Genomic DNA, 14,897 nt, shown 5'->3' with positions numbered 1-14,897 from the left:
CTTTAGTTCTATTAGTCTACCCCTCTGTGTCGCCCCTGTCTGTCTGCCCTTCTCCTTTAGAATGTAAGCTCTCACGAGCAGGGCCCTCATCCTCACGTGCTTCTCCTCCCCCTACTTATAGTATAATTTACTCCTAACTCCCTACAATGGCACCTACCACCTGGTTGCTCATGTCCTGCTGCTTGTGTTTTGCAGCTGAGTTTATAACCTTGTCCTTGTCCTGCATTGTTTTGTATTACTATTAACTGTTTTTCTTGTGTGCTCATTTATGTACTGTGTAAGGCGCTGCGGAACCTTTGTGGCGCCATATAAAGGATAATAATAATAATAATTAGAGAAAAGCGCTGTATAAATACAATTATTTTTAGCTCAATTTGTTCGTTTTATTTTGTATCAGTAGCACACTCAGTTTCCCAACATCCCTCATCCTCAGCTCATAACGTCAAAACCCTTTTTATGTACCACATGCTTAGTAAAGTATTATTATTATCCTTTCATTAAGCCAGAGGTTTCCAAATTCAGGGGTAGATATATTATAATTATTGCTATAACGCTTCCCGCTTCGCCTCTTTACAGAGTCAAAGCAGGAAGCACTACCGATGAGATGTATGAACATCTCATGGGCCGGAGATGGGGAGCGTTAACTCCCCCTTCTGGCGCTACCCACTAGAGACCACAGCGCATCAGCCTAGTGCCCAGCCGGCTCCAGTGAGCATGCGCGGGATCTCGCAAGTATTGCGAGAGCTTCGCGCACAGCCTGGAGCCGGCAGCAGGGACAGCGCTGTCCCTGCTGTGGGGATAGGGCAGCGCCAGGCTGTAGCTGTTGATAGCGACAGTGGGCCGGTCAGGCGATCTGACCCATTCATACATGGCCCAGGCTAACGGCACTGCTATCTTGTAGATAGTGGTGCCAATAATGACAGGGGCTTTACCGCCCAAACCCCGATCATACATCAGGGAGAAGTGGTATCAGCGCACATAACGTGCGCTTCATACATCTCCCCCTCGGTCCTCAAAGCACCCCAACAGTCCAGGTTTTAAGAATGATTGACCACAGGTGACTTAATTATACCTCTTTTCCACCAAAAACCCAGGTCCGACCTGGGTTTTTGGACATGGTTCCAACCCTGGTCAGACCCATTTACACTGCACCTTTGATCTGGGTTACTCCCAGGTCAGCCCTGTTCACACTGAACTCAGGTCTGCCCTGCTAAACCTGTGAGGTCATAAAAAGTGGGAGGTGAATGCTCCACAACCACCAATCCGCTCATTTTAGGCATGATCCAGGTCAGATAACCCGGGTTGCACCGTTTACACTGCACCATTACCTGGGTCCAACCCTGGTAGCTACCTGGGTTGGATTGCAGGGTCACTTGACCCAGGTTATTTTTCAGGGACCCTTTTACACTGAGCTGCGACCCAGGTAGACCCAGGTTTTTGCTCTGGTGTAAAAGGGGTATTAGTAACCACATCGATTTGATTCAATCACCTGTGCTCAATCATGGATATCTCAAAAATCTGAACTGTTGGGGTGCCTTGAGGACCACATTTGGGAACCTCTGCGATTAAGCCTTGTGGGTAAAGTTGCATACACACGTAAAGATTATCTGTCAAACCAAACAACTAGTTGATTGGTTGGAATGAAAATCTGGTAATGTATTGGAGTAACTGACAATCAGCAATTTGCTCCTAAATGCCAGAAAACAGATGAAAATGGTCGTTCAGACAAGTTTGTTAAATGTTTGAGCTAAAGCAATTTGTTCAAACAACAGTTTTTGTCCATTTCCAGCGTTTGGGAGCTAATTGCTGATTGTCTTTTGCTTTCATACCTTACCAGATTTTCATTCCAAACAATTAACTAGTTGGTTGGTTTAACAGATAATCTTTACGTGTGTCTTAAGGTGCGTACACACATAACAAATTTTTGAACGATTTAACTAAAACGGCGTCGTTATCGTTAAATCGTTCATAAAAATCGTTAATCTTTTTAAGGTGATGATAATCGTTCATGCGCGTTCACGTTTGGAGTTCATTGTCCATTCTGACTGTCCAACAAACTATTTTCGTTCAGAAAATTGTTCATGTTGTCCATTCACTGTATGCATGATTAAAAAAATCCTTCATCGTTCATGAAAATCGTTCATTAATTTAGTAACCAACGATTTTTATAAACTATTTTCGTTCACTTTTTCAAGGGAAAATCTGGACGAAAATAGTTAGTTACTAACATCGTTGTGTGTGTATGCAGCTTTAAGGTTGCAGCACATACTAATTTTTCACCTACTTCAGTTTAGTGTTTCAGCACTCACAGTAGCAATCAGACTGAGAACCCTGGGTATATTTATGGTGCTAATAGTGCAGTAGGGCCAGGGTCGGACATATCTTGGCCAGCAATACTGCAGTCGCAAGAGATCCATCTCATGGGAGGGTTGTGGGCATGTAACTTTATGTCTGTGTGTGCAAACTGTGAGGCCTGTGGCTGATGGATTTTTTGCACCCTTCATAGGGCAGCTACAAGTAATGGCGACTGTGGACAGATAAAGCAGCCACTGTTTTTCCCTCTTGAAGCCATATGGATACTCACAATAGCATAAGGTAGTAAATCTGGTTTCCCGCAAATACAACCACTTGGCATCCCACTCAGATTTCGTCCCAATAGAGTGTAATGTATACTTGCATTGCGTATATACATAGTGGTTATGTTGTGTGGTAATAACAATGATGTTATGGTATAGAGCAGGCCTGGCCAACCTGTGGCTCTCCAGCTGTTGTGAAACTACAAGTCCCAGCATGCCTTGCAACAGTTTTAGCATTCCCTAATAGCAAAACTGTAGCAGGGCATGCTGGGACTTGTAGTTTCACAACAGCTGGAGAGCCACAGGTTGGCCCGGCCTCGTATAGAGGACGGACAGTACATGGAACTATATTGCATGCAGTCAAAATGTTGACGCTCACTATGTATACATGTGGACAAAATGTCAACTTAGCGTTAGGGATACCTGAGAAATGGACTGCTAATACATTGTCACCATCTACTTAATATACCAAACCCTAATTTTGTAATAAAATGCTATCCATTTAAAATTTGACTCACAGGGATACATAATTTGTGATCACTTTGTTACAATGCTAGTCCATTTCTAACTAGACTAGGTCTACAAAAGTGGTCCCTTATTATCATTTATGTAATTAGTGCATTGTTGAATAGGGTTTAAAAAATAAAGTTTTATATATAATTTATCTGCCCCTGACAAATCATCATTAGGGTCTGTGCTTCAATTAATAAAACATAAGGCTATCTGGGTGCAGCTTTAGATACAGAAATTTCAGTCTAAGCTTTTTAAGTGTGACATTGTTTCTTGTTAGGTCCACTGGCTGTCATGCTGGCGTCCACATTGTGGCAGACATATGGCTCTTATACTACTAGCCCAACGTGCTCATGTTCGTCGGCGACGGCGGCCACCTCAGGAACGTGTTTTCCGTGTCCGCACACAGTTCTTGAACTTACCTGAGGACGTTGTTATACAGCGTTACCGTCTTCACCCAGCACTCATCCGTGATTTATGTCACTTGCTAGAGCGCGACCTGCAGCCCTCCACTGGACGCTCACATGCCCTACCTGTGTATGTCAAAGTGACAGCTGCTCTGGACTTTTACACATCTGGTACATTCCAAACACCAGCAGGTGATGCAGCAGGGATCAGCCAAGCGAGTATGTCCCGTTGTGTGACACAAGTCACTGAAGCCATTGTACGTCGGGCACATAGATTCATTCAATTTCCAAGAGGCCACATACAGCATAAGGCAGCTGCACGTGATTTTCAGAGAATTCATGGTTTCCCTGGCACAGTGGGGGCTGTTGGCTGTACTCACGTGGCACTAAAGCCCCCGTCAGATCATGAAAGTCAGTATCGCAACCGCTGGAGTTACCATTCCATGCACATGCAGGCTGTCTGTGATGCTAGAGGGACGCTGACACAGATAGTATCAGAATATCCAGGTTCTATATCGGAGGAGGACATTTTAGAACAGTCAAGCTTGGGGCACATGTTCCAGAATCAAGAGAAAGAATTCTGGCTAGTCGGTAAGCATATTGCGTAAAGAGGAGCTGTGAGAGATCACATTGTTGTCATTGTAAGAGGAAGGTCAAGTACACAATACATTTTTGATGGCATGTTACAAAATATTAGAAGCATGAGATAAAATTATTGCTTGCAGAGTAAGTGTGCATTATTTAGGATAATCTAATTGTGTTCTGGAACAATGAAAAAAATGTACTTTAAAAAAAAAAAAAAATACAATATACTTTTTGTTGCTAGTAATAAATATACACAAGAAAAGCAATTGCAGATACAATTACAATAATGATCGCATAGTGCATCTCATATCAGAGGTAGTTAGCATATCGCTGGCCAATGATACGGGCCTGCCCACCAGCATCAAGGTCACCTCGTCGAGCAGGTCCCCAACACTGGGGTTCGCATCTGGGGCGCAGGGCACCCCAAAAGACAGCCCAGCCAAAGACCTCCCCCTTTTAAGTCTTTACCTTTATTACTATTTCAAACACCTGATACTTTAGAACACTTCACTGTCACTCTTTTTTTCGTTTTATGCCCTGGGGAGGTATTTGGATGGGCTGTCTTTTGGGGTGCCCTGCACCCCAGATGCAAACCTCAGAGTGTTAGGGACATGCTCAACGAGGTGACCTTGACGCTGGTTGGCAGGCCCGTATCATTGGCCAACGATATACATACATTTGAATAATGATCGCATAGTGCATTTGCAATTTCTTTTCTTGTGTATTTACTTTAAACTCTCAGCATGATTGCACACCCTAATAATAATGAAAGGTGCTATCTAGAGCCCTTCCCCATAGTCTAGTAATAAACCCAGGATAAAAAGGAAAATAAACACTCAATCATAGATCTCAAAACCTTCTGTAAAGTGTAACCCACTTCCATCCTTTCCATTTCCTCACTCTGCCCCTCTCCTGTTCCTTGCCTCGCAGGAGGGCGTTGTTACATCCAGAAGCCCTGGCTAATGACCCCAATAGAAGACCCTCAGTCTCCAGCAGAGTCGCAGTACAATTCATCTCATGCCGCAGCCCTAAATGTTGTGTCCCATGCGTTCTGCTGTCTCAAATCAAGGTTCCGTTGCCTAAGTCGGCGAGGAGGATCTCTTCAATACAGCCCTCTCAAAGTCAGTCAAATATTTGTAGCCTGCTGCGTCCTACACAATATGGCATTAAGTCGTGGCCTGGAGGTACCCGTGGACGAAAGAGAGGAGGGAAGTGAGGGAGAGGCTGGGAAAGAGGGCAACCAGCAAGCTCAGGAGACAAGAAAAGAGCTACTGCAGAAGTACTTCAGCTAGAGGATGTCAAGAGACACTTTTGCCTTGTTTACAAAAAGACAATTCAATTGCATTTTGCAATCAAATCATTGTTAATAAACAGATAATAATTCAGGGGCATTAATTGTAAAAAAATTTGTATTAATGTATACAGCAGGTAAAATAAGTATTGAACACATCAACATATTTCTCAGTAAATATATATGTAATGGGGCTATTGTAATGAAATTGTCAGCAGCAACAACCCATACAATCCACACATGCAAAGAAATCAAACCATAGATGTCCATAAATTAAGTTATGTGTAATAATGTGAAATAACACAGGGAAAGTATTGAACACGCTTACTGAAATTTATTTAATACTTCGTACAAAAGCCTTTGTTGGTAATGACAGCTTCAAGATGCCTCCTGTATGGAGAAACTAGTCGCATGCATTGCTCAGGTCTGATTTTGGCTCATTCTTCCAGAGTCTTCAAATCTTGAAGGTTCCGTGGGCCTCTTCTATGAACTCTGGGCCTGATTCAGACAATGGTGGCCCAATGCGCATGCGCGAGACCCGGATAGCGACGGGCAAACAGTCGCTCCGGGTCTCGTACCAAAAGGGGCGTGCTGTCGATGTTGAGTGACAGCACGACCCCTTTGGTGGGCGTGCCTGCCCAGACTGAGGCATTCCCATGGGAACGCCTACAGTCTGGGGCCGGCCTCACTGACAAGTGATGTCAGTGGGAATGCTTTCGGCTCTGTTTGAGCCAAAAGCACTCCAGGGTTTGCGGCAACGAGACCCTACCACAAGGGTCTCGTTGCAAGCCCGTTGGTCTTGACCATCGCGACCATCTTCTTGGCCGCTCGCTATAGCTCTGGGTGGTCACCCACAGCTATACAAGCGGCCAGGAGGCCGCTCTAAAAATCAAGAAGGATGGCCCTGATTCAGAGCGAGCGCTCTGTCAGAGCGTCTGGCTCTGAATCAGGGCCTCTGATCTTTAGTTCTTTCCATAGATTTTCAATTGGATTCAAGTCAGGCGATTGGCTGGGTCATTCTAGCAGCTTTATATTCTCTCTCTGAAACCAATTGAGAGTGTCCTTGGCTGTGTGTTTGGGATCATTGTCTTGCTGAAATGTCCACCCTCGTTCATCTTCAGCATCCCGGTAGAGAGGATATTTTTATGAAGAATGTCTCGGTACATTTTCATTCATCCTTCAAGTATATGAAGTATGCCAGTACCGTATGCGGAAAAACTGCCCCACGCCATGATCTTCCCACCTCCAAACTACACTGTTGGTATGGTGTTTTTGGGGTGATGTGCAGTGCCATTTCTCCTCCAAACATGGTGTGTATTATTGCATCCAAAGAGTTCAATTTTGGTCTCATCTGACCAGACTATATTCTCCCAGTATTTCACACGCTTGTCCAAATGTTGTGCAGCAAACTTTAAACGAGCTTCAACCTGCGTTTTCTTCAGCAATGGAGTCTTGAGTGGTCCGCGTGCATACAGGCCATGGCGGTTGAGTGCATCACTTATGGTTTTCTTGGAAACAATTGTACCTGCCAATTCCAGGTCTTTTGGTAGCTCTCCACAAGTGGTCCTTGGCTCTTGGACAACTTTTCTGATAATTCTTTTCACTCCTCTATCAGAAATCTTGCGAGGAGCAGCACCTGGTCATTGCTGATTTTTTCTGAAATGTTCTTTCCATTTCCAGATTATGGCCCCAATAGTGCTCACTGGAACATTCAGAAGTGTAGAAATCCTTCTGTAACCAATGCCATCAGTATGTTTTGCAACAATAAAGTTGCGAAGGTCTTGAGAGCGCTCTTTGCTTTTACCCATCATGAGATATTTCTTGTGCAACACCTTGGTAATGAGACACCTTTTTATAGGCCATCAGTTGGGACTGAACCAGCTTATATTAACTGGCACTGACAAGGGGCAGGATTGCTTTCTAATTACTGATAGATTTCAGCTGGTGTCTTGGCTTTTCATGCCTTTTTGCACCTCCCTATCTTCATGTGTTCAATACTTTTCCGTGTCATTTCACCTTATTACACAGAACTTAATTTATGGACATCTATGGTTTCATTTCTTTGCATGTGTGGATTGCATGGATTGTTGCTGACATCATTACAATAGCCCCATTACAAATATATTTACTGAGAAAAATGTTGATGTGTTATTTTACCCACTGTATCTTGTACATAGTCCCCTTTCAGTGTATTTAAAAAAAAATAAATGTACTAGATTTAGTGGCCGTCAATAATAAGTAGTACTTTTGCAGTGCAGAATGTAATGCAGTCATCGCCACCACCCGCCATCTCAGCCACCCTTGATCATATACTGTCGTCTAATTCCACATAACATTGTACCATAGAACGATGATAGTCTATATTAAACACACAACCCAAGTCATGTTCACATGTCTTATCTACCCCAGAAAGCCAGTACACCTTTTCTCTTTTCTTATTTTACTGGTGGACCTCAAATTGTTTCATTGTACAAAAAAAAGCAAAAAAAAAAAAAAAAGAACACAAGAAAAAAAAAAAAAACCCATTGTGGACATCAGCTGGGATCAAGAGAATTTCCCAACAATTGGGTAAGGGAGCTATATGAAGAAAAATATATATTAAAATAAAAAGTTATGGGTAAAACTGTAAGGGGAAGCGAAAGAGCAAAAACGAGCCCCTATCGCTGCTAAGTTGGGGTAGATCAGGAGTTCTGAATTGGAGTATTGGGGTGGGGGTGTCTTAATTCAGGGTCCCTCTCCCCTCAAACAGGTATAAAGTACCGGATGAGCAGTACTAGCAAGGAAGGTCAAAGGACACAAATTTCTCTATATAGACATGGCTGTTTTTCAGTTCCTTAGTCTTCCAAAACGATGGGTTCACTTGTACTGGCAGGATGGGGTGTAGTAAGGGAGGGCAGAAGGCCAGGTGGTCTTGGGGGCAGTGGTAGCTTCAATTTCAGTGGCTGATTGGGACGTCGAGCAGCTCGGCGCATCTCCATGTGTGATAGGGATTTCCTTAAACATCTGTTAAAAAACAAATAAAAAAAAAAAACACAAAATGACTTTGACAATAGGCAGTGAACACAGAATGGAAAGAGTTATGTTGCTACGTGAAAAGTTTCAGTCTGATGCTAGATTTAAGAATATGGAAAGGAGGGGGAAGGGTTAACAATAGTACTGTAACAGTGGACACTATATAGAATCCCCCTTCCATTGTGATTAGCAATAGGCTTTTACAGAGACAGGAACTCTTACAATTGGACAACAGTTAAAGGGTGGGCTTTTAGTTACCTTGTGTCTTTAGTAGCCACAAACACTACAGGATTAGGGGCATCTGCAAGGTTGAGTTTCTGCCTCTTGACATTGGGTTGAGAGCTAGAACGGACACCAGAGAAGGAGCGGCCATTGGCGGAGAACGGAGGAACTACCCCCACTCCGGATACCTGAAAACAAGGTTTGTTTCTAAGAACTTATGTATATGTATATATTTAAAAAAATAAAAAGTTGACAATATTATAAAACAATTAGGAACAGAAGATAAAGCACAAGGAAATGCAGTAAGAGTTACTGGATCAGTGCTTGACGTGGCATGAGCAGTATTGTACCAAATGGTAATGCATACATAATTCTCAAGCACACAACATATAATGATGTGACCTCAGACTATTGCTGCAGTCGTACCAAAAAGCCCCTCTCGGCGCCAGGTCCTGTGCGACTCTGCCAACGCCGAACGTCTCTCGTGTCTATTTCACCTGAAAATGCATCTTAGTTGCAATGCGATGCAACTAAGCAACACGAGATTGCATGGATTAATTTGATATGCAACACTTGTATATCTGTGTGCATCTGACTATGAATACGAAGAGCTACGATGCAGCGTCCATGGCATTTTTCCATACGCTCAGCACTAGCAGAGTAGCACGGGACCTGGTGGCTCTCTTACACCAAATGGCGTATTGAGGCTAGGTGTAGGAGGACACATCTGTAAATAGGTTGTGTGTTTATTCCAAATTCATAATTTGTATGCTGGAGATTTATTTTGTATTAATACCTAAGGTTTGCCAAAAGCGAATATCCAGCAGATGATTTTCAGTAATCAAGAGGGAACCCCAGCTGACATCTCCAATTAACAGCTGAGAATGCCGAGTACACCCCAGTGTCTATTGTCGTAAGTCCAAAAGCTCCTGTTCATAGCCTAATAACTATTAAGACTGCAAACAAAAAAGTATGCCTGTCATATGTTGTGCCTACTTTCCAATTCATAAATTTAGGTGGTGGGGGGGGGGGGGGGAAATCCAAAACTTTCTGTAAGTGTAAACTATGGATTTAAAGAAAATGTTAGGCCTGGAGGCCAGTGCTGTAGTGCAGCCACATTCAAGTGGTATCTATGCATCACTTACGGCTTCAAATGCTCTCTTGGTGGGTAGCACACTAAGACCTCGACTTTGAGTCAGCTGGTTACGGTTTATTGGAGTTTTTGTCCCACGTGGAGTCTTAGGCTTCAGGGGTGCTTGAGCAGCTAGGAGAATGGTGTGAGAGGTTAGTCTAAAGAAAGACTTCGCAGTAGCAGGTTTACAAATTAGATCTAAAATTGTAGTCCTTACCTAGCTCTTTCACAATGGCAGCCAATGGAGGACGCACTAGGGGCAGGATCTTCAGTGGAGCTTTAGCTGCCTTCGGTAGTCGAATAGAACCTGATGGGAGATTGAATAAATCATATATTGTGATAGCTTGTACTGAAAGACAAAAAGATCTACCACTCTCTACCAGATGACTCACATTCCGCCTTGATGGAGTTCGAGTTGATTGGGGCATAGGGCCGGCGTGCAGCTCTTCTAGGTTGCAATATATCTCTGCACATGCGGCGTGCAATACGGGTTAGTTTGGTCGTCTGGAGAAGGAACGTCTGACGGTTCTTTGCCAGCAGTTTAGCACGGTTTGCGCTTGTGGTATACGGGGACAAGCTCTGAGCTTCTGGCCGAGAGATATGGCCACGGGAGTGCGGCTCCTAAGAGAAAACTTGTTATTGTAGGACAGAGGCAGAGGATCGAATGCTTTTCCTAAATTTTCTTAATTTCTTACTTTTCCATGTAACTTTAAACACATTAGCTCATATAGTTGAAGTTCTACTACGGTTTTATTAGAAAATGCAAGCTACCTTTGTCGAGATGAGCAATTATCTAGTCCTCAGCAAGTTATAAAATCTACATGCCTCTGTCAACACTGTAGCAGTCAATGCTCTTGACTGTCATCAGAAAAAGACTGAACAAGTACGGCTTGCACAGAAGGGAAGCAAGGAAACAACCCCAATTTGGCAAAGAGCAATCTCAGGGGATCACCTATACCAACAGTCAAGCACAGCGGTGGAGTGGTGATGATTTGAGATTGTTTAGTGGCCACAGGACTTAATATATCCAACATAAATTCCTCTTTACAGCAGGGTATTCTAGAGGAAAACAAAGAGGCCATTTCTTTGAAAACTGAAACTTGGCTGAAACTGGATCATACAACAGCAAATGGTCAGAAGCACACAAACAAATCTAAAATGTAATGGCTGAAAAAGTAATGTTTTGAAATGGACAAATAAAAACACATTAAACACACTGAAATGATGTGGTGGGACCTTAAAGATAGCTGTGCAGAAATACAAACAATCAATTGACTGAAGCAATGTTGTAATTGGAAGAATGAGCTGAAAATGCTATCATTTTGAGTATTTTTGTGAACATATATCTTTTATGCACTGTCACATTATGGGCACCATACATCTGCACCACTATACCCTGTTCAGCAGACGCCGACCAGCAAACATCGATGATTGGAGATCCAATGGCAGATCTGGGAAATTTAGCATGTTAAAAATCCCAGACTTGCCGATTCCAACCATTTTCGGGCAGGTATCGGCAAATCAAGATTTATTTTTTTTTAATATGATTTTGAATATCCTCGATCACTCGGCATCAGCAGAACAGGGAATTGGAGCAATCTGTCGCAGATGTATGAGCCCCTTTAGATTAGCTCGATTTTATGACTTGGCAAGGACTAGAAGATTGTTTATCATTTGCTAACATGTAAACAAACATTTAAATTGTGTTATAGATTTTGATGTTTACACCCACAAGCAATATATTAGGGAGACATGGAGGTCAATCCAATTCTACGCAAAGGATGCAAGTTGCTGTTAAAACGCAGGCAATGGCTCTGCATCTTGCACCTTTCGCAACCTACTCCAAGCCCGAACTCTCTTAATTCTGCTCGGTGCAAAATGGGGCTGCAAGCACTTTTAAGCAAATTTGGACTACCATCAAGCGCACCCGTTGCCGCAATGACTCACACCCGCTTACATCGTATGTAATTGGATTGACCCCCATGGTCCATGTCCTGTAACAGAAGTATGAACACACAACACTTTGCGACATATAAAGACATGCAAGTCCAAAAGGATAAGTGTAACAGGCCAGACAAAAGCAAAACACAGTAAATAGAACACAAAACGAGCGACTCAGGGATAAACTGAAATTCAAAACAGAGCATAACGGCCAGATATCAATTTAGATGAAACATGGGGAAATAGAAACAGGAGCAATAATGTCACAAAGAAAAAAACAGGCGAGTAGTAACCCACCCATTACATATAACTTACAAATATTAAAACCCCAGATAACAGTAGTGAAGCGGATACCTGAAGGTACCATCTAGGCCCACACACCATGAAACCAGGAGAATAGTAGGGATCATTGTGACAGATATAACAAGAGATATGGTAAGAACTTACCTTTGTTATCTCTGTTTCTACGAAGTCCACAGGGTTGACCTTAGGGTATAGGTTGGGAACCAAATCCGGGCACCACACAGTTAGAGCTTTTAGCTCCCAGGATGCACTGGGTCACTCTCCCTATAACCCCACCCCCAAGCCAGAGGCACCTCAGTTTGTAAGTAGCCAAAGGAGGAAAGAAAGAAGACTGGAACACTCAACCATACTCACAGAGAAGGCGACGGGAAACCGGTGACCAGTAACACAGCCCATATGAAGCCAGGTGCGTCAGGGCGGGCGCCCTGTGGACCCTATGGACTTTGTAGAAACAGAGATAAAAAAGGTAAGTTCTCACCATCTCTTGTTTTCTACTTCAGGGTCCATAGGGGGTCCACAGGGTTGCAAACAAAAAGTATGGTGGTCGCTCACATCAACTTAATGACATTGCACAGGTGCTCGTAAAGGGTGGGGTTTACACTGAGCTACAGAAAAAAAAAGGGATTTTCCCTCCAGCACACTGCAGCAAAAACAAAAATACTTGAATCCTACATGATAATAGAAATTCAGAGGTATTGGTTTACATACATTTGCAAATATATGAATAAACATGGGCCAAACGTCAAGGCTCCTCTATACCAGCGTCCCTAACATTATGGGGTTCACGTCCGAGACGCAGGGAACCCCAAAAGAATCCAGCAAAGGACCATCCCCAGGGCATCACACGAATAATGGAAAAAAGGGTGAAAGTGAAGTGTAAAGTATAGTTGTGTAAAGATAAATCAATAAGTGTTAATGGTAACATTATTAACACTTATTGATTTATCTTTACACAACTATACTTTACACTTCACTTTCACCCTTGCAAGGCAGAACAGCTGAGGCGCCACAGTGAGCCACCCACAGCTCGAGTAGAATAAGCATCAACAGAAACAGAAAGACCTATCCTATGTGTAGGCCCCTGAGATAGTCATACGAAGACATCTAGCCAAAGTCAGTCTATTGGCCAGCCATCCCCTTCCTGTGAAATCCAAAGACCACAAATAAGGAGTCTGATTTCCTGAAGGAACTTGAACGGATGACATAAATCCGGAGAGACCGGACCACAGTCAATGAGGCCACACCAGCCGAGCGGACTGGTGACTGAAATGTCAGTACCATAAGTTCCAGAATAATATGGAACTTAAAAACCACTTTAGGAAAAGACATAGGGCGAGTGCAACTCACAACCCTGACATGGTGGACTATCCAGAAAAGGGAGCCACATGAGAACGCTCCCAATTCAGACACTCTCCTGGCAGATGCAAACGCCATAAAAGAGAGAGAGAGACTAAGCTATAGACCATGTAACAGCAATCAAAGTGGTTCAAATGAAGGTCCCGGGGGGCACGAAGAACCACTACCAAGTCCCAAGGAGCCCCTAGGGAAGACAAAGGGAGGCATAATCCAGAAAACACCCTGAAGGATGGATCGGATACCAGAGAGTGGAGCAATTCCACATCCGAACCCTACTGACAGTGCAGAGATCCGCACTCTCAGAAAGACCAGGCAGAAGGCGAGACCCAAGTCAGCTGGAAGGAATGCCAGAACTTCTGAAAATCCTAAACACCGAAGGACTGTAGCGACAGGTATGATACCATAAGAATTATGTATGCCACAGTCTGTGGTAGATCCCAGCAAAAGCTGGCCTAAACATTTCAATGATGACAGAGCCAGGGAAGCCCTAGGACCACAGTAGGGGCAGTCAAAGACAAACGATCCAGGTCCAGGGAAAAACAAGGACCCTGAGACAACAGGTCCAGATAGTGAAGCCGCAGGAACGGAGCATCGATGGGGAGACTCCGAAAATCTTAAGTACCAGTGACGTTCGGGGCGATCTGGAGCCACCAGAAGGAAAGCCCCTCCGTCTCGAATTAAATTTCCGAAGACCTCGAGGAAGAAGGGAGACCGGAGGACACAGGAACACAAAGTGGAAGGACCACTTCACTGACAAAGAGTCACTGACTGTTGCTTAAGTACCCCTAGTGCTGGACTGTAACATCGGTAGTGTGTGATAAGAGTCAGAAGGCCATGAGGATCACCTCAGGGAGGCCCCCTCTGCTCACCAGGAGTTGAAACCTCTCTTGGAGAAGAGACTATTCCCCGAGATGCATATCGGGACGGCTGAGGAAGCCCGCTTCCCAATGGAGAGCTCCTGGAATGAACACTGCAGAGATGGCCGGGAGGAGACCCTCGGACTGTCAGAATGTGTGACATTCCTGTCAGTGCCACCCAATGACCAGTGTTGCCTAGATAGAAGCCACTGTTGTGACACTGTTGGACTGAACCTTTTCAGGTTTACCGTGAAATGTGTGTTAGGCCAGAGTGAAGGCCCAAGACAGCCTGAAGTTCCAACAAGTTAAGTGGCAGGGCGGAATCGACAGACTTCCAACTGCCCCGAAACGAAAGCGGACCAGACACTGTCCGTAGCAAAGAATACCCTGGACTAGATGGCCATAGCCAGACCGACTCGCCTCCGAAGAGAGCATCACTATTTGAACAGTGATCCGATGGAAAAAACTTATTCCCTCTGGAGAGGAGCCAATTATGGCAAGGCCTGGAATGGAACCGAGCATATTCCACCCTTCCAAAAGGTAAGGTAAACCCCGGTGGGGCGGAGGACAGTCCCAAACGGCAGAACCCGAAAATTGCAAACCTGAACCCATGCTGATAAGAGGGCTCTATATGTACCCGTAGGTACGTGTCCTGAATATGCAGAGATAGCATAAAGTCCCCAGGTTCCAAACATCGGATGATGG

General features: G+C 44.0%; 1 protein-coding gene across 2 annotated transcripts in view; it reads right to left on the bottom strand.

Moving 5' to 3' along the window:
• Window positions 1-7,792: 7,792 nt before the first annotated feature.
• MTA2 (metastasis associated 1 family member 2) overlaps window positions 7,793-14,897 on the bottom strand; it is a 33,315-nt gene continuing 26,210 nt past the window's right edge. The window contains exons 14-18 of one of the 2 annotated variants that reach the window (XM_088468391.1): window positions 10,128-10,356; window positions 9,953-10,042; window positions 9,749-9,867; window positions 8,640-8,791; window positions 7,793-8,372 (exon numbers count right to left, since the gene is read on the bottom strand). In XM_088468391.1, coding sequence (XP_088324517.1) covers window positions 8,204-8,372; window positions 8,640-8,791; window positions 9,749-9,867; window positions 9,953-10,042; window positions 10,128-10,356 — 759 coding nt within the window. In that variant the 3' untranslated portion in view covers window positions 7,793-8,203. The remainder of the gene's footprint in view (window positions 8,373-8,639; window positions 8,792-9,748; window positions 9,868-9,952; window positions 10,043-10,127; window positions 10,357-14,897) is intronic. The other variant, XM_088468392.1, reaches the window with a different exon arrangement.

The sequence above is a fragment of the Taudactylus pleione genome, unplaced genomic scaffold (assembly GCF_031769625.1).
Source record: "Taudactylus pleione unplaced genomic scaffold, aTauple2 ptg000085l, whole genome shotgun sequence".
Classification (NCBI taxonomy): domain Eukaryota; kingdom Metazoa; phylum Chordata; class Amphibia; order Anura; family Myobatrachidae; genus Taudactylus; species Taudactylus pleione.
This window is presented reverse-complemented; position numbering and strand designations above follow the sequence as displayed.